Here is a 27,459-nt window from a genome sequence, read left to right as displayed (position 1 = left end):
TTCCTCGACGTGACTTGCTCGCAAGCCATAGCAAATCCGAGTGCTAAAACTCATCACGAACAGAATGGATGGCCTAGCAACAACCGCAAATGTTGTGCGGGATGATTGGGTTATTCATCGCGAGAACAAAATTATTTGGATCCTACCGGACTATAGGAGCAGCAATATGGGCTTTCATTTTGATACAGTTGCCTGGGCGATTCCATCTGGGGGACCGCTGTTCGTTTAGTTCAACTTTTAGTAATCTTTTCCAAATTCACAGCAGCGAGTTGATGCCCGCTTCATTATAGTAGACTGAAAATGTAAAGAAAAAGAAGATATTCGTAACTTAGTACATGTCTACTGAGCCTCTACAGGAGCCGTATTCTGTGTAAAGTGCTATTGAGCAACTTGTTCATTACCCCGTGGCTACATTTGAGCTGCTCACAGGGGGTCTCCAAGCCCAACTCATATCTCGAAGGAGGATTGATCCAAGACTCGCTACAGGTGAGCAAAGACAAACAATCGAAGCATCATGCTTCCGTTAATGTGTCGGGCTATTGTTATGATGACTTGTATTAGTATTAAATGATATTTATGACGCTATGTAATATGTGAGTGAAGATTTTCAGAGAATTCCAAATTCACACAGCTTCTTTCTCCTTTTCGTTGAATCCATCAACTGGATGATCAGAGACGGTGTGGGTCACTCGAGCTTCTTCCTCAGACTTGACCGGCTTTCTTAATATCCAGCCACCCAAGAATAGCAAAGTAGGGATAGACGACGCCCCAGCAATTATTCCCAGGGCCCATCCCATCGTCCCCCAACCAGCGTGTTGGCGAATGAACCCTGCAAAGAATGGCCCGACGAGACTGCCCGATGCGAAACCCATGTTCGAAATCCCGAACGCTAGAGCCATAGCTCCTCCTCGGCCAAAGATGCCAGGAGATTCGTCCTCCTTTTCCTTGACAGCAAAGAAGACCTCCGCAATGAGAGGCGGCATAGCAACGGCAAAGCACAGCCCGAGAAGAGCGAGAAGAGCACACAGGAGGATCTTGTGTTGCATCGAGTTGTCTGTGACAAGACGCAGGAGCACTACCACAGGAACAGAAGCAAGGAAGGCCCCTGCGGAAATGTAACGACAAGATTTAGGGTATTTGTCGATTATAAAACCTGTTACTGGATCCAAGAGGTGTGGTACCATGAGCGGAATGAAGATCAGTCCCTGACCACTCGGTTGCCATCCAAAGGTATCTTTCACGAAGAGCGGAAGGACGCTGTCGAAGGAAGTGAGAACGAGTGAGATTATGAAGTATCCCCAAACAGATACAACGAGGCGTGGGGAGCTCAGCAGAATGGCGACACGCCCAAGCGCACTCCGGGAAGGAGGAGAAGGTTTTTGTGATTCGTCGGTTTCAGAGCACTTGCTCGAAGGGGAAGGGGTTTCCAGGGTGTGCTGCGGTTTCTCCCCTGTAGGTTGCTGTGCAGCTACCGAGAGCGGTGTCATTTCCGGTTCAAGCCATTTCAGAGCATGTCGTCTTTCGATTAATATCAGTCGCAAGATGATATCCAGCGCAATGAATCCAAATGCGAGACCAAAAACGGCATAATATCCACCCTTTTCGTAGACAACACCACCAAGTAGAGGTCCAGCCAAGGTGCCAAAGCTGATAGCCATAGACACGCATCCAATAGCTTGACCAAGGTCCTCTGCCCCATTGGTATCTACCATCAGTGCCAGGCCAGCTGTCCACACTATCGCAGCGGCAACACCCTGAAACAGGCGCCCAACGATCCATAGAGCGATGTTTGTTCCAACACAGAGCAACGCAGTCGCCGCAGCCAGCGCAACGAGACCAATCAGCAAAGGCCATCGACGAGACTCTGCTCGATCAGCGAAGTACCCGACAACAGGCGCCGAGGCCAACAAAGCGGCCGAGTACAGCGCGAGAAGAATCGAAGTCCAACTTTGGACATTCCCCTCAGAGATGCCCGCTCTATCTTGTAACGCAGTGGGTGTTACTGGCACGATAAGGCCGTACATGAAGATGTCAGTCCCCGTAGCAAATGAGACGACGAACATGATGAACCATTTCGACGACCTAAGCTCGACGAACTTGGGTCGTCTTTCCTTCGTCTCATTTCTGGCAAAAGGCCACACCCATGATCCCATGGTAACTAGGCCTTAATTAACAATTGCGGTTGCAACCCCGGATCAGATACCTTTGTGAGATCAATGGCACATTAACAAATCAAGGTAAAAAAATGGACCGGCAATGTGAAATGGCCAAGATTAACGTGAGAAACCAGATTGTTGGGAAAGAGACAAAGAATGTATGATACTCTTCATTTAAAGTGATCGATCATGCTGAAAAAAAGAAGAAAGAAGAAAAACAAGAAGGCCAGAGCCCAAGTCGATATTGCTCGGACATGAATTGATTTCCGATCGGAGCCCGCGGGCCCCGACGCTACGTATTGCCTGAATCGGCGGGTTTTCCTGAGCCACAGTCGATGGAACAGGTCGTTGTTCGGGAACTTGATGTGCTTGCATTCGTTGTACTTGATCAGTACATGCAAAAGCAAGTCTATCGAATGAAATAATGATTGGGGGTGGATTCGATTAGTTGACGTTGCTGTCTCACCACCTACATGTAGGTACGTACGGAGTACTATCTACATCTACTGTGTTGAAGCTATCCCGAATATCTTGACAGATTCGCCTCAAGCCCAATAAAGGCGACATGCCATCTCTTACCTCCCAAGACATTGCGTGTGAAGCTGTATGAGGATGTCGTGGGGTGGCAAAAGCTTCGATTATGATCCAGTATGGAGCTCAGTACGGTCGCGATAGGTTGAACGCCGGGAATTAGATAAAGATGGAGATTTACATGATGGGAATAACTGCAAGGTAATAACTCACCTTGAGATACGGCGATATGGACTTGTGTGCTTGATCAGAGGCTCCATTTTGTATTCCCTTTTTCTAGTGGGACGTCGAACTTCGGTACTTTGTTTATTAGGGTCGGTCTCATAGTAATGCAGGTATTTATATTCGGTGCAACATCTGGGATCAGGCATCATTGAGGCAGAAATCCGTGTGAATAAGACATGCGTCCTTCCAGTCGACGGCTGGCCAGACCGGACAGTTCCCCCGCAAACCCCTCCTGGCCAGAGTTCGCCTTCTTAACTCCCATGACTCCCGCGTGCAGAGAGTATGCCAAACGACCATCTTGAAACCGACTCATCTTCTTAAACATGAGCTTCGGCTTCGGAATTGGAGACTTTATCGCAGTCCTCGAACTGGCGAACCGAGTGCGGAAACGTTTCGTGAATGCCTCTACTCAGTTTCAAGGGATTTCAGATGAGTGAGCTCCTGGTTGCCGAGCTAATGAAATTGGATGAACACTCATTTTTTGGCAGTGTGAAGGTATTATCGAATGCTTTACGTGACATCGACGATTATGGACCCGATGAAAGCCTAGATGAACAACGAAAAAGGGATTTGAACCTGATCTCAAAAAGCTGTCAAGGTGTACTAGAGAATCTCGACCGCAAGCTTGACAAATACCAAGAGCTCGGCGCCAGCTTTAAATCTATTGACATGAAAAGGATTCCTCGCTGGGCTTGGGAGCGAATTCACTGGGACCAGGCGGAAATACAAGATTTTAGAAATCAGATCTCACAAAACATCGACGCCCTCAATTTACTGCTCACCGGAATCAACAGGTGTGTCTTCGAGCATATAGCCGTTGTTGCCCTAATGAATTTTCGCTAATCAATCACAGTCATGTTGCCCTTCAAACAAAGAATCTGGTCATGTCCACAAAAGTGGAGATCGACGGTCTTGTTCGACACCAAGACCGCGAACAACAGCAGAGGATACTCGAGTGGCTTTCTCCAATAAATGCCGCCGCTAAGCAAGCGGATATCTTTGGTCGTTGTCAGAAAGGAACAGGCCAATGGTTTCTTCAAACAGAGAGCTTCCAACAATTGGTTCACTCTACAACGCCGTCTCAACGTACTGTGTTTTGCCCGGGTATTCCTGGAGCAGGTAAAACCTTCGTGGCATCCACAGTGGTGAACACACTCCAGGAATTATACTGGTCCAACCACGATGTTGGCGTGGCCTTCTTCTACTGCGAGTTTCGGGAACGTGTCACACTTGAAAACATCCTGGGCTGTATCTTGGGGCAGCTAGCTCGGAAGCTCTCAGTATTCCCTGAGCCTCTTGAAGACCTCTATGATGATCATCTGGTAACGGAAACACGTCCATCAGTCAGTACCCTTCTTGAGGTCCTTGATACTACCCTGTCAAGGTTTGTTAAAGCCTTCATTGTAATTGACGCATTAGACGAGTGCCTACTGCCAAGTGGAATGCGTGCAACTCTTATCGGAAGCATCTTCGAGCTCCAGGCAAGACATAGCCTGGGCTTCCTAGCCACCTCGAGAGATGATCCAGAAATTGGGGTCAAGTTTGACGGTAGACCTTGCTTGAGAATCCGGGCGAACGAAGATGACATCGAGAAATTCCTCCGAGGCCAGATAGACCAGGTGGACGTCCTTCCGAGTTTTGTTCAACGGAAACCAGACTTGCAGAAGGAAATTATTACCAAAATTACCAAGGCTGTGGATGGAATGTTAGTAAGGTCGTGCATATCTCAACTCCATTGCTGATTTGTCTGCCAAGGTTTCTTCTTGCTCGATTGCATTTCGATTCACTGAAAGGGAGTTTATCACCAGCGAAAATCAGGAACAAGCTCAAGACCCTTTCTAGCAGGCTAGATGCTGCTTATGAGGATGCCATAAATCGCATCGAGAGCCAGCTTCCAGAACAAAGCCACACCGCAAAGGAAGTTCTCGCATGGATCGTTTGCGCGACGCGGCCTTTAACCCCCAGAGAGCTTCAACATGCACTCGCAGTTGAGATAGGGGAGCTTTGCCTCGATGAGGAAAATATTCCCGAAATCAATGATCTTATTTCAATTTGCGCCGGGCTAGTCACGACTGACGAGCAAAGCAATACCATCAGATTGGCCCATTATACAACTCAAGAGTACCTCGAGCAGAAATGGACTAGTCTATTTCCTGATGCTCATTCTTTGCTTGGCGGTGTTTGCGTCACATATTTGAATTTTGATGCTTTTCAGAGCGGAGTTGCATCCTCTAGCGAGGAACTCCTTGTGCGCCTCGAAGGCTACCCCTTCTATTCCTACTCGGCATTGAACTTTGACATTCATATCAAATCCCAAGATGATCATTTAGACATGATATTGGACCTGATGAGGAATGATAGAAATGTGACTGCCTGTGCCCAAATCCTCCTTTATGAAAGAGAGCCAGAGGTTGCCCGTCCACGTATGGTTCAGGATACGAAAGGCCTGCATCTCTCAATTTATCTTGGATTTTACGAGGCTGCAAAAGTTCTTCTAACAGAAGGCTGGCACGTCGATATTTTCGATAGCGTCCAGCGAACTCCATTGTCATGGATGGCCGAGTTCGGATTGCACGGGGCAGTTGATTTCTTGTTGACCCAGGGAGCGGATCCAAACTGTAGGGATATTGACGGTCACACCGCTATATCCTATGCAGTTTCTCGAGGGCATGAGGATATATTCCAGATCCTCAGAGAAAGAGGGGCGGATATGGAAGTCAAAAATGAAAACAGGCGAACTCTCCTATTCGATGCAGTTTGGGGTAACCATGAGAGGATGGTGAAGCTCCTTCTGGACGAGGGTATTGATGTAAATTGCGAAGATCACCACAAACAAACTGCCCTTTTCCTTGCGATACAATGCCTCTATATCTTTTATGGGCAGTCCGAGACAAGTCAAAGAGTCAAAATCGTGGAGTTGCTATTATCAAAAGACGTCGACCTTTCCCACAAAGACGAAAGCGGCAAGGTTGCCTTATCATATGCAGTGCAAGGCGGAAACGAGAGCCTGGTAAAACTACTCCTTGAAGCAGGTGCCGATATAGAGATCCAGAATGACGAAGGCGAGACTGCACTGTCAAATGCAGTGAGGCATGGGCATGAAAACATCACCAAGCTTTTGTTGGAATGGCATGCTAACCCCATGTGCAAGATTTATGATGGCCTGACGCCACTGTCAGCCTCAGCAAGACATGGGAATGAGTCTATGGTGCGCATTCTTCTAGCAGGCGGCGTTGATCCCAACGGCAAGGATCATTTTGAGATGTCTGCGCTTTCACATGCAGCTTTGTTCGGACATGTGTCTATTGTGAATATTCTGCTTGAAAATCACGCCCATCCAAACTGCAAGGATATCGAGGGTCGTACTCCATTGCTCTGCGCGGCGGGGAATGGCCACTTGCCAGTGGTCACCATTCTGCTCAAACCAGGAATTGACGCGAACTTTGAGGAGGACATCTATGGTCGAACCCCATTGCACTATGCAACGTCGAACGGTCATCATGCGGTGGCTGATTTGCTATCAAGTATGGGGTGTGTTGCTAAAGAACCCCAAAGCAGAGCGGTTAAGATAGATCGTGGGAGCCAAAGCAAGGTCAAAACCTTCACGATAGAGTATTAAGACTGGCTACTCAACTTTAATATGGAAAACATTCGGAGCGTACCTACACTGAGGACTGTGGAAGAGGCTAGCTTCAAGATCTGCCAAATGAGTTCATCCAGTAGTCTCCACCTCCAGTAAATTGGTGATTTGCCACAGTAGGACCTATGTACTTGATTTCCTCTGCCACTTCTTGGCCTTCCCTTTCCGTCTTAGTGCTCAGTCCTTGCCGCTTTTTGCTCACTGAGTAGAACTGAGCACGCCCCTGAGTATTACATAATCACCACGCTCGCTCACTAAGCATCACCTGATCATTACATAAGCTATATGACTCGCTCACTAAGCGTCACCTGAGCGCTCTGATTTGCTCACTGAGTAGCCTGGTCTTACTCACTGAGCTTGACCTAAGCGCTCTGACTAGCTCACTGAGCACGATCTGATTATTTCATAAGCTTAAGACTTACTCACCGGAGCAAAGCATAGGGAGTAGCTACGTTAGCAGCTCACCTTAATAAAATATACCACGCTAGCCCTATCTAAATATAGTTATTTACAAAGATACTTAACCGTTATCCCCTTAACGAAAGGCTAGTGTTATTAATTTAGCGGTCGATCCTAGTTATTTCACCTCTAGCTAAGATAAATTAATAGTAGGGCTATATTTATTAGTGTTACTATTCTACGGCTATACTACTATTTAACTCGCTAAGTTTAGTATTCTATAATACCGTCTCTATATAGTTACGGAAAATATCTAGCCCTTAATTTTTAGTTCTATAATATCTAGGAATATCTTAGAAAACCCTAATTAAGTAGTTTATAAATATAGTTTAGTGTTTTATTCTTATATTTTTATTCTTTTATATTTTACTTAAATAACACTAGTTTATCGCTCTTATTACCTACCCGTTTACTCCTAGGAATACTACTTTAGCTTTAGCGACCTAGGTATCCGTAAAAATATTCTAGACTAATCGATTATATCTACTAGGGTTATCTAGCTACCTATAACGAAATTTACGTCCCTTTATTTACCTAACGTATTTAAACTAGTAATTAGAAAATAACTTATCCTAGCTAAAGTCCGAGAGGACTTCCTAGGAGCTCTAGACCTTTTCGTACTACCGTAATATAAATAATATTAATCCTAGAAGCTTAAATGTTAGTACCTATTCGCGAGAACTATAACTACTAATACTAAGTGTCAAAGTATATAAATAGAACCCGGATCCCTCCTAGAAGGAAAATATCTAAGTTTTAAGCATTTCTCCTTAAGGTCCTATAAAGACTAATCATAAGTTCAAGTAACCGTTAGCATTTTAGGTCTATCTTTTTTTAGGCCCTTAGCTAGAGTAAGAGCCTAACTATTATATAGGTTTTCTAATACCGTAAGGAAAACCGATAACCTAGTCGATATCTAATATTTCCTATTCGATAAGAGTTCTAAGACCGTTCCTACAATTTCTAGTGCTCTAAGTTTTTTATATATAGTCAAGGCCTAAATAGGAAGATATAAGTAACTCTCACTATTATACTAGGCGGAGCGCGAGAATTTGTAGGGTGCTTATAGCTAACTAAATTTAGTAGTATAAAATCCACTGAAACCTAAGAGAAAACAGATCCAAGCTTGATTTACCTATCTAATTACATATACTAAAGCCCACTTTGATTGCGTATGCTCTTTTTGTCATTAACCTACACGCAAATAGTAAATCGGGTATTACGTGCTTCCGCCGATTGAGCTAGACTAACCTCTCACGTAAGCGAGCTTGATCAGTGATGCCCATTCTTCTCTACGAATTGCCAGGCACCGCCATAGACCAACGGCTATAAGGCATCTGAACCTTTCACAAACTTAGTCTAAACTGATACTTATCTAGATAAGATTTATACGGTACAATACTACTACTTCGGAAACCTAGAACGCCCCAGGTGGAGTATCACACCTAAAAGGGAGGGATTGGGGTTGCTACAAAAACGCATAGAGGTAAGCCCTCGCCCTCCCATCACTAATGAGCACGATTCCATATGACTATTACCGGCCATGCCACGATAATCACGAGCCTGGCTTGCCAGCCTTCAGTCTATGTCATTCCACTCTGGCTTATATGCACCCTTTTGCCTGCTGGTTCTACGTTGTCCAACCGGGCTTCTGCCTGTCGTATAGGTCTGCCACTTTCCAACTCCTCAGCCATAGTAAAAGCATAACATGATACTTTATGGTCTACACGTGTCAGGTTCAGTAACTGTTGCAGATTTGAGCCTCGTGCATATCAGGACCCAAGCCGCATTATCGAAATTAAATCTGCACTACGTATAGGAAGGAACGAGCTCGTTAGACACCAGCTGGACTTCACCTTGTAACCCTCAAAATGAATAACTGACCTTCTTCGAATTACTACAATGACGGATATTTCTAGAACAGCAAAATGGTAGATATATGGGCAAGGCACAAAAATATACTTCCAGGTACTAGATTATTTCGGCAAAGACGAGAACATTAGAAAAGAGAGTTACTATAGGCACCCCTTTTTACTACGGGCACCCCTCCCGCTAAACCCTTTACGATTTCCTTCTAGCTGGCCACTGCCCTTACCACCCCCCGTATTACTAATCTAGTTCCCCCCTAGTATTACCTATTATCATCACATGATTAAATTACTGCCCTTATCCCCCAGAAATATCATATTCCCACATTCGCTTAATTTCATGAAGCTATTCCGCAGTCGTTTGGGTTCATAAAGCTATTCCAAACTATAGGGTACTAGATAGAGATCATATAGATATGATATTTTCAATCCAATTAAAATAGCTAATACTAATCTAGGTTATAAATAAAGCCAAAAATTACTGATTTCCGTAGAAATAAGGGTGCAGAGTTTTCGAAAAGGGGGGTCATATAACCTTAAAATAGATGCTAATTTTCAAAAGTAGTGCCAAACGACTATTTAGCTCCTAGTGTATATACGCCTACTACGTAAGGTATAATACTTATCCTACTATTTAATTATACCTACTCCGTACTAACTTTAGGTATAGTATATAGTTTACCCTTAATATAGAGCCCCCCTACACCTAGTCTCCCTAACACTACGCCCCCTTTTTAAATCGTCGAAACCGCTACGCTATCTATTAAGGAGTCCCGAAGGTAGGCGCTTAAAACCCTTAACTAATAGGCTCTTCCACTAGGCTTCTTAGTCGTGATAATACGTAGTAAGCCTCGCGTAATATAGTTCGAGTATAGCCTTAGTCGTAGTTATCGCACTAATCGAGCCCTAGTAATATAGAAACGTCTAAGCTAGAGCCGCTTAATAGGCTATATATTTATTAGGAGACTTCGGCTTATCGCGAGTAATATATAGTAGCTAGAGATCGCTAATACTAGCTATAATTATAGTTTAGTTACGTCCTCTACTTCCGTTATTACTCGCCGAGTTAAAACTAAATATATACTATCTACTATCGAGAGTTAGATAGCTAACTAGATATCGACTTATTAGATTACGGGTATAATATAGGAGGAGGTAGAGTTATAAGGGCGATAGTCTTACTTACGGCCCCGTAATATTACTAATCGGCGGGCTAAGATAAAGCTTTAACGGTTAGCTAGACGTACCCTAATATAGGCACTTCTTATAGATCTCCTTAAAGATAGTAGCTAGATTATTCGATATAAGGTTAATACCGTTAATAACTCCCTTACTACCCTCTTTATAGTCTATAAAACTAGTCTCTAGCTCTTACGTGCTAATCTATATATCCTATAGATAGACTATACGTATAAAACTAATAAATAGAAGATACCCCTTCTTAATATTATAGGGGCTTCTTTAGTTAGGAGGACCTTTTATATCGTATATAGCTTCCTTACTAGCGAGAAGGAAGCTTTATATTATAGGGTCCTCTACTAATTAAGGGAGATCTATACTACTATTTATATAGGAGCTAGTATACTAATACTAGCTTATACTACTATAGCTAAGTCCCCTAATCTCCCTATAACTAATCTCCCTATAACTAATCTCCCTATAACTAATCTCCCTATAACTAAGCTTCCTATAACTAATCTCCCTATAACTAATCTCCCTATAACTAATCTCCCTATAACTAAGCTTCCTATAACTAAGCTTCCTATAACTAAGCTTCCTACGATAATTCTCTAAGCCTAGCTAGAAAGCCTCTATCTAATACGCTTTACGTTAATATATAATTTTCCGTTAGGGCCTATACCCCCCTATCACGCTCCCTTAAAATAGTCTACTAACTATTTTAACGGATAAGGAGTAGGCTATTCGTAATACTATCGGAAGGGTAAGATAATCTATTATTATAATATCTAGTTTACTAACAATCCTATATCTAATAGGCTTTCCTAGCTATAAATACGATACTATACTCCTAGTATATAACCTATAATATTAAGTGCTACGCTAGGCCCTATATCCGTCGCTAAGTCCTCCGGGTTTTAGCCGAAAAGACTAATAACTTTACTAGATCCACTACCGAAGAGATTTAATATAAGATTACTATATAATAGGCTATAATAAAGGGTGACTAGTATTAAATCGTCTTTATATAGGAGGTTTACGAGATAGAGACTTAATAGGCTACTTTTAAAGAGAAGTATTAACACTTCCTAGCTCTACTATAATATATTAATAGAGAGTAGATTCGTGGTTATAGCCCCTATTTCTTATAGTACTATACCTATAGGTTTTTATATCTTAATAAGACTTTAACCTTACGGGTAGAAGCCGCGTACCGCTATCTTAAACTTGATATCTAGACTAGAACTAAAGATCTCTTAGCTCTTAGTACTAAGTTTAAACGTACGACTAAGCGACTTACTACTTAGATCTACTAGAAGCTTACTATATAACGGGGGGTATAGGAGATTAGTAGTAGTATATTATTTACTAAAGTTAAGACTTTAGTTACTACCTATATAATTAAAAAGGTATAAGTAGTATTTAATTACTATCTACCCGCTAATAGTAATAAGCCTATAATTCCACTAGTATACTTAGGCGAGTCTATAAATACTCGGGGGTATCTATATATTTACTATATTAATAAAGCCTAGGTAAGAGGTTAGAGCCTTACCTAGGCTTAATTCTATCTATAGTATTAGATCTAAGTAACACTAGAGGCTAGTCACCGTAAGATACTCGAGCTCTAGGTATAAAACCCCTTAGTTATATAAGGACGTAGTCGGCTAATAATATCCTCGTAGTAGTCCTCGTAGTAGTCCTTATAGTAGTCCTCGTAGTAGTCCTTATAGTAGTCCTTTATCCCGCTATTACGGGTATTATAGCGTTTCGAAAACTTAGTCCGCTAGGAGCTATTACAATTTAAGATTATACGCGTATAAGAGGAAGAAATTATCCGACGATTAGGATAGCGGAGACCGGTAAATCAAAGGCATAATAATAATTAGACTATATAGGGGGAGATAACTAAGTCTAATAATTAGATCGCGGTTAGCGGTATTATAACTAAGAGAGTTAGGGGACGGGGTAGGGGGAGAGGTAGGGGACGAGGTAAAGCTTAGTAAGATTTATATCTAATTTATATAGTAAAGAATAATAGAGTTTAATATTTAAGGGGTTCTAAGCTAGTAGGGGCACTAGGAGCTAAATAGTCGTTTTACACTACTTTTAAAAATCAGCATCTATTTTAAGGTCATATGATCATCCCCTTCGAAAACTCTACACCCTCATTTTCACCCAGATCAGCACCCTACACCCTCATTTCTACGGGACTGCGGGAATAGCTTTATGAAATTAAGCGAATATAGGAATATAATATTTCTGGGGGATAAGGGCAGTAATTTAATCATATAATGATAATAGGTAATACTAGGGGGAAACCAGATCAGTAATACGGGGGGTAGTAAGGGCAGTGGCCAGCTAGAAGGAAATCATAAAGGGTTTAGCGGGAGGGGTGCCCGTAGTAAAAAGGGGTGCCCATAGTAACTCTCTTAGAAAATGTGAAAAGTGCAATCACGACTTAAGATTGGGTAGTCTGACCATTTCGGCAATCGCTTAGTCAGGGCCGTTCTAGGTTCGTACTCGATACAATTGCTCCTTGATTACCGACGTAAGATAATTACCAAATTTCTGTCTAGCCCGCACAGCCACCGCTTCGAGACAAACAAGCCACAGTACCTGAAACTCCTATAATTTCCGTGCTACCTGAAACAGGTATGATATTGTATGATACCGTTATCGTACAGTGTCTATTCTACTTGGTCTATCACGTCTAACGTATTCGGTAAGCGAGCTAGACACCAGTAAATGCGATATTTTACAATCCTATATCAGAACAACCACGCATTTGTTTAATTTCATCGTCATTCGATAGCTATTAGGAAATCTATATCTAGACCACCGTTGTTAAGATCTCAAGTTGAAATTTATCGTATTTACTATGGTGTTTTGGGTGTCCAGCTCGCTTACCGAATACGTTATTATGAATCATAGGTACAGACGCGTTCGGGATTAGTTTCACCATTTTACTCTTTGATTCTTTCCAAAACTCCATCTTGAGACATGCTAGTCTACTTTTGGTTTAGCTGAATACTGAACTGTATGGTAAGTTTGTACCACGTGACCTCAGAAATACCCATACTGTTACACGTACATGTGCCCTTCATCGGCGTTCGCTCCCTGATCACACCCCGACAGGCCCCAGGTGTTTGCCTTACGCTCAATATGTCCGCAAACATTGACCACCTCAGTCCGGAGCTTGTCACAATCGTTGCTGAGCACCTTGGATGCGAAGATCTCTGTAATTTTCGGCTTAGTGCGCGATATCTTAGAGACTGTTCTCTCACGCTTTTCTCTAATCGCTTCTTCCGTGAACGAGTCCATCTATTAAGTCAATTTAGCCTCATGGCATTGCTGGATATATCACGCCATTCCTTGTTCGGACTCTCATTGCAGACCGTGGTCATTTCACCCGACCACTTAATCCCAGACCAACTACGTGATGAACCCCACTCTCTACCATGCTGGAATTAGGACGACAACTCTTCAAGGACTATCGACAAAAGGGGCTATCAAAAGCACCTAGACGAGCAGAATTACTTTCGCTTCACAGGTCTAGATACCATATATTTGACTCAAATACTCAGAAACGCAAGAAATTGTCGAGGTATCTGTCTTAATGATCGAGATCGACCTTAGGGAGCTACCGCTATCAAAAGAGACACTGGTCTTTTGATAGAGAGATGATCCTATACGACTACTCATAAGAAGGAGTGGACTGGAAAATCTTGTATTATGCGTGGAGAGAGAAAAAGGAAGAAGAGGGAAAGCTAGCTAGACTAATGTACTAGGAGATCACGTGTTCGCAATACCCCCCACGACTAGTGCTATAGTCGTAAACTGTCTTTTCCTGTCTATCTCTCTCCATTTTAAAAAACCAGTATTTAGTTAAACCCCCCATTTTTAGCATGAAAATCAACGTTTAATTAGTTATAGATAGTCAATCCTAGCTACGCAACAAACCTTTTAAATATGATCTTCCTAAGGGGTTTCGTCAGTCCATTAGCAGCTATCTTAGTAGTAGGAATCTTAATGAAATTCATAGTTCCTATAGTAACTTCTTCACGAAGTCGATAGTATCTGATAGCAATATATTTCGTAGCGGCATAAAATTTAGGGTTAGAAGCTAGTGTAATAGTACTATTATTATCCGTATAAATAGGAATAGGCTTCTAAAAAAGTCCCGAAATGCCGATCTCTATTAATAACTAAATTAGCTAGATAGCTTCCTACGTAGTAAGAGCCTCTATAATATATTTAGACTTAGTAGTAGATAATACTATATAAGCTTACTTTTTAGAAGTCTATAAGATAGCTCTACTAGCTATTTTAAATATAAAACTAGACGTTAAGAGACCCTTTTCGCTATATAGACCTACCTAGTCCGTATTATAGAAACCGAAAAGAAGGTAGTCTCTAATTCTAGTATAATAATTAATAGAGTTATATTTCTTAAACGGATAAAAGTAAATTATAAGATACTTAGTACTAGTAAGATAGCGAAAAACTCGTTTTAACGCCTTAAAGTGGCTAGTACTTAGGTTTTTAGTATATTTCGTAAGCCTAATAATAACGAAAGTAATATCTAGTCTTATAGAGACTATTAGCTAGATTAGGGTCCTAATTTTTATCTAAAACTCCTTAATTTTAATTTTTAACGTAATACTATTAAAAATAATAAAGGGTATTTTTTTATCTATTAGGGTAGCGACTAGTTTATAATTTTTAAGACTAAAGCGGGTAAGAATCTTATTAATATAGTCTTTCTAAGAAAGATAGATAAAGCTATTATTATCTTTATCTTTTCTATAGTGTACGTTAATTATAAGATATCTTTTAAGGACTCCTTTATCGGAAGTGTTAAAATATCTTAAAATAGCGATTTTAAAGTCCTTAATCTCTTAATCTAATAGGGATATAACTAGTAGATTGTTAACGTAAATTATAACGTATAAGGGGGCCTTACTATACCTAATAAAGATAGAATAATCTAACTAAGTGCGAGTAAAACCTATAGATATAAGTATATTATAGAGTAGTTTATACTACTCTCTAGGAGACTACTTTAATCTATAAATTATTTTTATTAGGAGACTAATATTATCTAGATACTATTCCTTTAGTCCCTTAGGTAGCTCTATCTTAATAGGCTCCTTTAGTTTAGTATAAAGGAAGGCGGTTATAATATTAATATAGTATATTTTCTAACCCTTAGAAGTAGTAATTATAGTAAAGATCTTAAAAGATATAGGTTTCGTAATAATAGTATAGATCTTATAGAAATTAAGATCCTTAATTTATTAAAAACCACGGGTAACTAGCTAAGCTTTATAGGTTCTATTATATTTAATCTTAAATACCTATCGTAATATTAGGGGTCGTCGACCTTTTTTCGATAATTAAGGAATACGCCGCTATATACTATTTTTAAGTTATCGAGCTAGTTCTTTATATACTACTACTAACTATTTATCTTTTTTAATATAAGATATAGCTTCCTTCTAGCTATTTAGTTTAAAACCTATATCCTTAGATATTAGCTTAGATAGAGTATATTATTCTTTAGTTATCGCCGTAGTAAAAAGATTAATTAAGATATTAGGAGAATTAGCTAGAAATTATAGGATATTTATATTAAAGAATAATTAACTAGCTAAGCTTTTAATATATACCTAACTAGGCTTCCTAAGTCTAGTTAAACGCCGTATACTATCTTAACTAGACTTAGTCTATCGAGATCTAATTAGGATAACGAAATTAGGATTATCTATATATTCTAGAAGAGTACCTAAATACGAGAAGTCTATAATAAACTACCGGGAAGTAGTCTATAGCTCTACGGGAGCCCTAACCCTACCTACGTTAAAGTAGGGATTATCTTCCTACCGTTATCCCTCTATACTACTATCTAGACTACCCGCTATTTTATTATTTCCGTCGTTAAAAGGTAACTCGAAAGAATCGGGGTTCGGAAGGAGATTATCGAGAGAGGTATTAAGGAAGGTATCGTAAAATTAAATATTAGGCTCTAATATAATAGGACTAGTAGTATCTAGCGGAGGACTTACCGGAGAATATATAATATCTTCTAAATAGTCTTTAACTACCGGAGGGGGTAGTATAGACCTAGTACAAATCTTAAAAGGATTATTAAATTATAGGGTATTATACTTATTTTCCGGAAGATTAGTATCTAGTAGATCTAGGAGATCTTTATATTCGTTATAAATAAAGTCGATCGGAATATATCGCTCTTAAGACTAAGATCTAGATTAAGATTAAGATTAACCCTAAGATAGTACCTATAGATTATAGTCTAGTATAAGTAGTGCCTCTAGTATCGGATTTTTATTAAAAATAATATTTTAGGAGCGTTTAATCTTTTTAGTACGTATATTATATAATATATAATTATCTCCTTCGTTATAAGTAATTAATCTCGCTTCCTATATATACGGATCTAGCTTTATAGGGCGTTTTTCCTTTAGAATTAAGAACTAGTATTAATAGCTAAATATACGTAAATTACTAAGATTAGGCTTCTTCCTATAAAGGGCCTTATATAGGGATATACTAATCTTCGGGGTAAAGAGTCGATTTATAGTATAGTTAATTCCCCCTAGTAGATAACCCTAAAGGTATTTCGGAAGCTAGTATTTAGATATAATAGTAATAAGGGGTTTAACGAGGTATCGATTTTTAATCTTAGTAACACTATTTAGCTACTTTATATAAGGAGGAGTAAGGTCCTAAATAATACTATTTTACGAAAGATATACGCCTAAAGGCCGATACTCCGAGGTATTATTACTATAAACCCTTTTAACTTAATAGCTAAATTAAGTTTAAAGATAATTTTTTAGCTAAATAAAAGTCTCGGTAACCTAAGACTAAGATTTAAGTAGAAAAAGCTAGTAAAAGCGCGTAGCGTTATTAGTGAAGGTAATAAAGTATTTTTCTCTACTATATAATATAATTAAGATTAGACCCTAGATATTAATATATAAATATTCGCCTAGTTTAGACTTAATAGACCTTTCCTTTCTAAATAGGAGAGTATAACCCTTACCCTTAATATATAGAGTATAGGGAAAAGTAACGCTAGTACCTTTTTTTAATTTAATACCTTCGGTATAGGTTTCTATCTTATAAACCCTATTTTCTCTAGTATAATAAGTATATCGGTAAGCTAGGTTAATAGAAATTATAGAAGACCTATTTCTATTTTTAGTAGTAAAAATAGAGTTTAGAGATCTAGTTAGTATATCTAGATTATTAGAAAGTATAGTGTCGATTTTATTAATTCCTAGGTAGTTAAGCTAGTAATATTTACCTTTATAGGTTATAAAACTAATAGTAGAATTAGTAGCTTTAAAAGTTATAATACTATTTTTAACTAAGATACCGATATCTTCCTTATCTAGTATAGATATAGAGATTAGGCTAGCCTTAAGATCTAGGGTAAGCTAGATCTTATATAAGATAAAAGGTCTAATATATTCGTCTAATATATTTAATATTCTTAAAATAACGTCTTTATAGCCCTTAGTGTAAAAAGTGTCGCCTATAGCCGTAGAAACTAGGACTATATAGGGCCTAAAATTAACGAAGATAGACCTATAAGGGGTTATATAGGTGCTAGTACCGGAATTAATTATCTAGTAAGAGATATTATTATCTTCTATAGATAGACCTTCTTTTAATACCGTAAGTATACTAAAAATAGTATTTATAAAGAGATTATTATATTTCGTAACTAGGTCTCTAGAAGAAGCTCCTTATTAAGGGAAAATAGTATTAATAGTACGGTTTAGCGAGATAATACGACCCTAACTATCTACCTAACCTATAACTTAGCCTAACTAAGGAACTAGGACTTACTAAATAGTATATTATTACTATAGTTATTAATAAAGGACTATATTAGAAGATATACTATTTTTCTATAAAGGGTAATTCCTAGAATAGTGATTTCTTAGGACGTTATAATATTTATAAAAGATAATATTTTCCTCCCGTTTAAAAGGCTTCTTTTTCTTCTTATTTTTATCCTTATCCTTAGGTTTAGACTTATCTTTAGAAGAAGAAGAAGAAGAGGTAGTATTTCTACCCTTTTTATTATTTCTACTAGACTTCTTATCCTTATTAGAAGTATCTTTAGTAGATATAGTATTCGTAGATAGGGTTAATTAAGAAACGTTAAAGGAACGATTATTAGTCTCTACCTTAATAAACTCGATATATACTCTTTCTATAAAAGTCTTATCTTTTTTATTAACTCGTAGGTTCTATAAAAAGGAAAGATAACGAGGATTCTCTATAATAGCCTTTTTAAACTAATATAGCTTAATTATTTAAGAGGACTCTTTATTTATAATAATAAAGTTACGAAGGGCCTCTTAAAACCTCTTTATAAAGTCCGAGGGAGATCTATTCTTATACTATAGGTTAATCTACTTTAAATAGTAGGTATAGGCTTATTAATAAGACTTTATCGTATATATTTTCCGAAGCTTACTAAAAGCTTTACGTGTATCCGCAATTTAAGTAATAACTAATAAGGGCTCGGGTACGAGAGTTTTCCGGATATAAATAAGAGTTTAGGTATTATAAGATTACTAATTATTAAGCTTATTTTTATACTTTTTCCGAAGTGTTTTATTAATTTCCTTAATCTCCTTTATTCTCTCCCGGATATCTATAGTAGTGATCGTAATATTATTATCGCGTTATACCTATACCTCCCGTGCTTCCGTAAGTAAAGCCTATTCTATAGCCTATTAAGAGACTTCGAAGTACTTAGGTTTATTTAGGGAGGGAATTCTATAAGAGATTATCCTAGTATAGTATCTATTATTAGTAAGAAGGGCTAGATATATAGCTATCTTCTAATCTCTATAGTTAGACTATCCTTTTAGTTTCGGTACTAAATCTATATAGTTAATCTTATATCGACTAATAGCGAAGTCCCTAATATTAAAGGACTCCGATATATTAGTAGTCTATATAGGGTTCGGCAATTAATAAGAAGGTCGAATAGCTAATAAGATACGGCGGTTAATAGAAGTCGAACGGCTAATAAGGTTATACGGCGGTCAATAGAAGAGTCGAACGGCTAATAAGATACGGCGGTCAACAGAAGTCGAACGGCTAATAAAGTGCGGCGGTTAACAGAAGTCGAACGGCTAATAAAGTTATACGGCGGTTAATAGAGAAGTCGAACGGCTAATTAGATAATAGTATCTAGTTTTCTACCTAGGTATTCGGATACTAAAGAGAAATTAGGATAACTATATAGGGTATATTAGGTAGGTAGGTGGGGTAGGGTATTGTTAGGGTGACTAGTGAAAAGTCTGCAAAAACACCCTATAGTGGGTCGGTACGACGCAGCACTAGGGTCTCGTCGGAGGAATCAGAAGATGCGAAGCTTACAGTTATATAGAGGCTTCGACAGCAAAGGACTCATAACCTGATAGAGAGATGATCCTATACGACTACTCATAAGAAGGAGTGGACTAGAAAATCTTGTATTGTGCGTGCTGAGAGAAAAGGAAGAAGAAGGAAAGCTAGCTAGACTAGACTAAAGTGCTAGGAGGTCACGCGTCTTCGCAACAGGTGCCCTTAGGCTACTCTATTGAAAGGAAGATACCGCTAGGTCTGAGGATACACGAACGATAGAGTCAAAAGCAAAACCACGAACGACACAGTATAACCTAGCATACTTGAATCTATATAGAGAACGACGAGGTACTTTGGTTAGTAGGAAGGGTAATGATAAGACCTACGAAGTGGGGCTCGGAAAGGGAGGAGGGAGAGAGTTGTATTGGGAAAGAAGCTCGGCTCCCGACTATCTAACTAAGAAGGTGATACCTACACATCACGAGACCTCTAGTCTCAACATCACAAGACCTCTAGTCTCAACACACCCTCCTAGGTATTAGATCAGTCCCCAGGAGGCTCCTAAGACGCAGAAAACCTATAGAATCTTTTCCTTTTTGATCTCTATAGTAAAAACTACTATTCTTTTCCGTATTTTCTTTATATTTTTAGTGTTTTCTAGTATTTTCTTTCAATTTAGATATTATCCTTTATTTCCTAGCATCCTTTATCTATTATCTTCTTTTTTAATTTCTCGAAGACTTCCTTCCCTAGTGGTTTCGTTAGTGTATCCGTAATATTATTAGTACTCTAGATAACTTCTAATCTAAACACTCCTTCCCGTATTATATATCTTACGAAGTAGTATTTAGCCTCTAGCTATTTAGTCCCCTTTACTAGCGAGTCCTTTCTTATAATAGTAGCTACGTTATCGCTATTAGTGTTAAGCGTTATTAGTAATCCTTATTAAAAACCTATTTACTATAAGATTTTAAATAGCTATAGTATTTCCTTTATAGCTACGTCGTATACTACGTATTCTATAGTAGTACTACTACTTATTATAATAGACTATTTTCTCGATCTTTAGCTTATAGGTATACTAGTAAAGTAGATTATAAAGGCTTCTATTAACTTCCTATCTTCGTAATTATTAAATAAAGTATCGATATATCCTAAAAGACCTTCTTTCCGCTATTTTCCTAATAGGAGTCCTAGTCCTATTATTCCCTTTATATATCTATTAAGCTATTTTAATACCTCTATATCCTCTATTCGTAATACCGAAGTACGTCTTTAGAGCTTATTTACCGTAAGCGTAATATCTAGACGACTTTTATTACTTAACTATCCGAGTTTTCTAATGTCTTCCGTAAAAGTCTTAATTTCCTTAGATAATAGTTAAGATTTATCGAATTCTAGAGTTTTATTATAATCTCTTATATCTTTATCTTTTAGGTCCTTTATTATCTTCGGGCTCTTATAAGACGTTTTTATTAGAAGATAGACTAGGGAGGCACTCTATAGTCCTAATTTTATAATAATTTCTTCGGTATATAGTTTTTAACTTAGAAAGATCCCTTTTTTACTTCGAGAGAGACTACTATCTAGAAATTTACTAGATTCTCCGAGATCTTTACGTTTAAACGGGATTATTAATTTAAACTAATTAATATTAGCTATTAACTTAGCTACTATTAGGGTATTATCTATATATAGTAATAGCTATATTTTTTAGGGTTCGTTATTAACTTCGCTATTAGCCTTATTTTTAACCTTTCTTTCGTACTAAGCTTTTTTATTATAAACTATAATATAGGGTTTATCTTCTAGGGGTTTAAAACCTATCTTTTTTAGTACTAACTTAATCGTATTATACTAAAGAAATACCGACTATCTTAGTCCGTATAAAGCTTATAAAAGGAGGTAGACTTTATCTTTTCTAGTTTTAAACCTAGTAGGCTATCTTATAAAGATAACTCTACTATTAATCACTATATTAAGATATATTATAATATAGTCGACTTATTCGATAGTTATACTCTTAATTATAGTAAAGCTTAGAAATAGTCTCGTTAATTTAGCTCTTATAATAGGAGTATAGCTCTTATTAAAGTTATATCTAGGACGCTATCTATTTCTATATACTACCTATCGAGCACGAAACTCTTAGATAATATTACTTTTATTAGTTTTAAGATTATAAACCTATTTTCCTAATAATATTATACTTCCTACTAGTGGTTTTATAACTATCTTATATACCTTTATAGCTATTAATTTACCGATCTAAACCTCTATTACCTAGGTCTACTATTCTTTATAGGTAGACTATATAGCTTCTTTATAGTTTCTTAGGATCTTAACTTTCTAGCTCTTTATCTTATCTACTAATAAAATAGAGCCTTCTCCCGGACCCTATTTAATCGAAGATATTATAAAACCTATTCTAAATAGAGAGTTTATTTTATAGTCCTCTAGTATTAGCCCTTTATTCCCTTCGCTTATCGCCGATCCTTCTATAGTATATTATACGTTTCTATCCCTTCGTACTTATTTCCCGTTTTTATCCTATTCTAGATCTCTATAAAACTCTAGTAGAACTCCTTTCGTAGGTTAAGTCGATCGTCGAGAGAAGGAGGATTAGCTTCGGACGGTAGCCTATATAGTCTTTAGTCGGAAAAGGTCTTAGCGATTATTCTACTAAAAAACTATAGATAGGTTTAGTCTTATAGGGTTTAGTAGTTTATCGTTAGGCGCTATTTCTATATTAGATCTTATAATTTAACCCCTATTTCTTTATACTAGTATCGGGCTTTTAGGTAGACTTAATAATCCGCTACTCGGTAGTCTAAGATAGCTAACTTCTAGATAGTTAACTTCTACCTTTCTAGACTCTTTTTAGTGCACTCGTCGTACTATTACTAGAGGAGACACTAGTTATTAAGTTAAAGGTATATTATATATTATTAATACTCGAACTCTTCCTTTAAGGGTCTTCTTATCTCCTATTAGTTAATAAAAGAGATTAGCTTCTCCTAGGCTAGCTAATCTAATTAAGTCCCTTATCTAGTCTTAAGTTCTTAGAGTATTTTACGTATTTTTAGTTAACTTATATAGGGTTTCCCTATTTTTAAACTTAGTCTTCCTTTTTAGGGGTTAATTAATAATCTCTTTACCTATCGTAATATTATTTACACTATCTAGATCTTAATTCTAAAGTCGAAGTTCCTAGAATATAATATCTCTATATACTAAGACCTTCTTAGTATTAGGGTTATAGATACGGAAGTAGTAACTATTATCTCCTTTATACCCGATAAGGTAACCTATCTAAGCTCTAGGGTCTATTTTTATATCCTATATACGAATCTCCTTAGGCTTATAGATATAGGCTTTAGAATACTAAACTCGTAAAAATAATAGGTTCGTAGTATCTTCGCCTCTAAGTTTTATAGCTTTTCTCTATATAATAATTAGTATATCTCCTCCCTAACGAGTTAGTCTATTAATTATATATACTACTATACGTACTACTTCTATCTATAGTATTATAGGTACTCTTCCTCTAGTGTTAATATATATAGTTCTTACTATCTATATTAGATAGTAGCCGGTAAACTTAGACACTCTATTCTACTTATATATATATAGTACTAAGGGGCTAATTATTATAGACTACTCTTTAGCCTATTTTATAAATATTAAGAACTCCTTACTATTATCTATTCTCTACTCTATAGGGTAAGATCTACTCCTAGTCTTAACCTTAATATACTATTTCTTTAATTCTTTAGATATATCTCCTTTATAAACTAAGGGGATTATAGTTCTAAAACGAGAAGTATTATCGGTAAGCACTATAATATATTTAATATTAATTTTCCCGTTTTTACTAATTCCCTTAGGTTTTATAGGCTATAGATCTATATAAACTAGCTAACTAACTCTTATAGCCCTTACTTACTATATACGAGAGACTATTTTCTTAGATTTCCCTTTTCTATATACTTTATAGTTAAAAGCCTCGTTTCCGACTTCTTCTCCTAGTTTATCTTTATTAATTCTTCCCTTATAGGATCTAGTATAGCCTAGTCTTCGGTAGGCTAACTTAGTATTAATTATAAGAAATAAAATATTAATAGGATTATATTTTATCGGGTTTCTCTTATTAGCTAGTTCGATAAATAGAACGCTTTTAGCTATAAAAGTGTAGCTAATAGACTCGTTATTCTTATCCTTAATTAGTTTCTCGCCTATATCCTAGGTTATACCGAAGGTTTAATTTAACTTCACTAGGCTAACTAGCCTAAATATAATATTTAGAGTATAGACGTAGTCTATTTTTAACTTATATCTCGAACTATCTAGTCTCCGAATTAGGAGTATAACTTCTCTATAACCTTCTACCTTTATATTACTTATACCGCTAGTTTCCTAACCGATCGAGTTTATAGTACTATATTTTTTAAACGTAATAAATAACTCTCTTCTATTATAAATATATATAGATACTCCGGAGTCTATAATCTAGTTAATTCCTAGGCGGGGTCGTCGGGTAGTAGAGAAGATTTATATTATAGAAAGTACTAAATTCTTATATTTAACTTATTAAAGTATATTTTCCTATATATCTTTTTCTATTTCTAATACTAAACCTCTAAAGTTATATATTCCGTTATCTATATCTAAGTTTACTACCGCTTCGTAGTTATTTTAACGTATACGTTCGGTAGGTTTTCCGTCGACTTACTAAGACTTATCTATCTAAAACTATATTTTCTTTAATCTAACGAACTATAGACCTAATATAGGTTTCTAATTTATAGGACGGTAATCGATAACTAAATAGTAATAATCTTTAGTATTATATCCTATTTTTCCGTAGAAACTATAGTTCCTATTTACTATCTTCTAATTTATATAATTTCTCTATTCTTTAGTATATTTCTAGTATAGTTTATTTATAGGAGGTAAGTTTATAAGCTTCTACCTACCTAATATATCGAGACTTAATACCGCTAAGGCTATAAAATTTAATACTACCGAGGCTCCTAGTTTTCTATCTAGTCCTTTTAGATTAATCTTATTAATTATACCCTAGTAGTATTTATAGACGTTATTTATTATAGTGTGTTAGTATAGTCCTTTTTCTCCTATAGCTATTATTCTCTTATTTCTAATACTTACGAATACCCTTAGTTCTAGGATTTTATTAAGTTACTTTATTATTAGGGCGATTATATAGTAAGACGGTATACTAGCTTCGACGTCTATAGTAGCCTTAAATCGGATCTTTATTTCTTTAATATACTCCTTTAGTATATTAAAATCTATACGTTTAGTATTATAGAACTTACTAATAGCTTCTACTATTAATCCGTATCCTTCTCCCTTTAGATATCTTCGATATTCTTATATAAACTTATCAGCCTATTATATATTATCTCCTCGGATATTAATCTCGTATACTAATTTAGGATCTAGGCCTACGAATAGCTATCTACTAACTCTCTTAGTAAGATCTAACTATCTCTTAGCTTCCTAGCTATTTAGATTTAGTCGTAAGATACTATTATCGATAAGGTTATATAGTCTTAGTCCTTTTAACTACTTTTCTACTAATATTTCCTAATTATCGAAGTCTTCTTTCTTACTAAGTTAAGGCGTAATTCTATATAGCGTGATCGTATCCGGATCTAGTAGTCTATACCCTTAGTCTAGTATAACTTTACGCCGTTTCTTTACCTCACTCTAGTTATTATATACTAGTCTACCTTCACCTAGAATAATAGGCGTTATATTATCTATTTTTGTTAGGTAATAAGTTCCCGAGGACGTAATTAGTTAGATTCTAGCGTATCCGGTGGCTTTAACTCTTAATATAGGTCTTAGACTGACTTCCGGAAGAAAAATTTTCTAGAGTGTGGGGTTTTTATAGGGTAGAACCCTTTTTCCCACTATACGTTCGGTCCGATAGTTGCGACTCTCTCTACACACTGTGGACCACACGAAGATTAAGATAAAAGAAAATTGCCTCCTCAATGATAATGATTTTAGAAAAACCCGGGCTTTATAACCTGATGAGACCTACGAAGTGGGGCTCGGAAAGGGAGGAGGGAGAGAGTTGTATTGGGAAAGAAGCTCGGCTCCCGACTATCTAACTAAGAAGGTGATGCCTGCACATCACGAGACCTCTAGTCTCAATATCATAAGACCTCTAGTCTCAACAGGTAACACTATGTTGCTTAGCTATTCTAGGTATAGAGAGGATATAACTAGGTAAACTCCTACGAGACACGGTCGGCCTTGTTAGAGAGATCTTATAAGGTAGCGCGAAATGGATTTGACAATCCGTGGGGCGTAGCATATAATGGAAGCGACGGAAGACTAGGTGGGCGGACTGTAGATACGACACTTTCTATATGGCTCGAGAGGACGGACGCGCGTGTCGGTCTACTGAGAGAATAGGATTTTGAAGATGGCTATCGAGGATGGAGTCTTTAAGGCCGCTATGGAAGTAGGCTTAAGGTGCAAACTAGTTAGTAAAAAGGAGGATTCATAAGGGATTCCTATACCTTACCCTCCCGCTTAAGCCGATCGATGGCCTCATCTGGTGAGCGCAAGTCCGCGTCTTCACAGATCGAGGTGAACGTGGCACGAAAGCTGTTCAGGCCATCCCCGATAGGGTGTTCTATAATTAACCTTGATCTTATTTGATCTGACATGATACAGTCCTCTGTCTACCACCATGTTGAATTTGGAGAGGGTGGTTCGAGAAAGACATGAAGGGACGCGACGGTCAACGCGACATCACGTGGCTTCATGACTAAAGCGTTAGTTATGCCAACTTTTTGAAGACATTTCAGTCATTTATTTCAGAGCAAAGGCGCAAGTTTTGCCGAACGACATGTGTGAGCCTCAGCTATGTTGGGTTATATAAATGATAGTGTACCTATCGCAATGGCTACAGTACCTGCCCGTACTGTATCATCTTGTGAGCAATTATTGCTTGGATCCGCTATTGAAGGTGTTGTACTAGCCCGATCTTGAATCAAAGGAAGGATGTGAGGAATTGACCATGAGGACAATCATGACCTTTTAGTTTGGGGCTGAGGCGGTCTTGTCCACTACGAAGGATATATTCATAGTCATGTTTTCGCGAGCTAGCTTTGTCAGCTCCGGCTCCGAGGATCACTATGGATGTCAATATGTTGCCTCAATCACGGTAACCTCAATCTAGTGGGCGTATCCACATGCCGCCCAAGTCACCAATCGATTTGGACGATATTCCCAGTTGGAACCTGGCTGTGGTATGTGATACAGTTGCCCCGGCTATCTCTCTAATTCTTTTTGAGTGTTGGCCAGGCCCACTTTAATCTACATCTGGACTAGCTTACCCACAGTTGTGGAACAGAAAAGGGCTATGAGCACAGGTCTAGGAATCAATGGAAAGACTCGCGGGCAATCTCACCGGCATTCAATGCTAGGGTAGGAGATTGTTCAGTTGGACACCAATGTTGGCCACGGTCTAACAATGAAAGATTGAAATCTCTTTCCACAGAAGCTGGCCTTACTAATGCTCACTTTATCAACTGACGTGGTATTCAGTATAGTAGGGATCCAATTAAGGGAGTTGAAATCTCTGTATTTCTGTATCCACTATTCTAGTAGGAAATATGACTATCTGACTAATATCAAAAATACTGCGTGGATAGGATAAACTAAACTTCCGGTATACCGATCTTATGCTCCGACATACCCCCTTAGCTAGGCTAGTATGGTCTAGCTGCTTCCTACGCTTAGTCGGTATACTATTTCTCTTCCCTTGCTAATCAGACGACCCCTGCTATTAGATAGCTTATATCGGTTATCCTTAACATTTTAAGGAAAGCTTTATACTTTTGCCTAGTGAGTAACTTTGTGAGTCCGTCTATAGCTATACTAGCTATCGGTACCTATTTCACCTTAATTCTTCCTTCCCTGACTTCCTATCTAAGCTAGTGCTAATAAATATTAATAT

At 37.8% G+C, this 27,459-nt stretch overlaps 5 protein-coding genes across 5 annotated transcripts; 1 reads left to right on the top strand and 4 right to left on the bottom strand.

The window, feature by feature from the left end:
* Positions 1-623: 623 nt before the first annotated feature.
* N7457_004950 (MFS amine transporter) lies at positions 624-2,153 on the bottom strand (the record flags this gene model as incomplete). Its single annotated transcript, XM_057175995.1, has 1 exon — positions 624-2,153. The coding sequence occupies one exon, from the start codon at positions 2,151-2,153 to the stop codon at positions 624-626; it is 1,530 nt and encodes a 509-aa protein (XP_057033042.1).
* A 1,082-nt stretch (positions 2,154-3,235) lies between these two features.
* On the top strand, positions 3,236-6,531 carry N7457_004949 (uncharacterized protein; the record flags this gene model as incomplete). Its single annotated transcript, XM_057175994.1, has 4 exons — positions 3,236-3,345; positions 3,401-3,706; positions 3,766-4,617; positions 4,668-6,531. 4 exons carry the CDS (start codon positions 3,236-3,238, stop codon positions 6,529-6,531), a joined length of 3,132 nt encoding a protein of 1,043 aa, XP_057033041.1.
* Positions 6,532-6,604: 73 nt separating this feature from the next.
* On the bottom strand, positions 6,605-7,044 carry N7457_004948 (uncharacterized protein; the record flags this gene model as incomplete). Its single annotated transcript, XM_057175993.1, has 3 exons — positions 6,605-6,775; positions 6,905-6,946; positions 7,018-7,044. Coding segments are annotated over 3 exons (240 nt in total), but the record flags the coding sequence as incomplete, so codon positions are not given.
* Positions 7,045-13,142: 6,098 nt separating this feature from the next.
* Positions 13,143-13,382, bottom strand: N7457_004947 (uncharacterized protein; the record flags this gene model as incomplete). Its single annotated transcript, XM_057175992.1, has 1 exon — positions 13,143-13,382. One exon carries the CDS (start codon positions 13,380-13,382, stop codon positions 13,143-13,145), a length of 240 nt encoding a protein of 79 aa, XP_057033039.1.
* A 9,499-nt stretch (positions 13,383-22,881) lies between these two features.
* Positions 22,882-26,223, bottom strand: N7457_004946 (uncharacterized protein; the record flags this gene model as incomplete). Its single annotated transcript, XM_057175991.1, has 4 exons — positions 22,882-22,901; positions 25,881-25,961; positions 26,020-26,130; positions 26,184-26,223. The coding sequence occupies 4 exons, from the start codon at positions 26,221-26,223 to the stop codon at positions 22,882-22,884; spliced, it is 252 nt and encodes an 83-aa protein (XP_057033038.1).
* Positions 26,224-27,459: the final 1,236 nt, after the last annotated feature.

The sequence above is a fragment of the Penicillium paradoxum genome (genome assembly GCF_028828445.1).
Source record: "Penicillium paradoxum strain IBT 22861 chromosome Unknown utg000004l_segment0_segment0, whole genome shotgun sequence".
NCBI classification, from domain to species: Eukaryota; Fungi; Ascomycota; class Eurotiomycetes; order Eurotiales; family Aspergillaceae; genus Penicillium; species Penicillium paradoxum.
The sequence above is the reverse complement of the archived record's forward strand: the minus strand, read 5'-3'. Positions and strand labels throughout refer to the sequence as shown.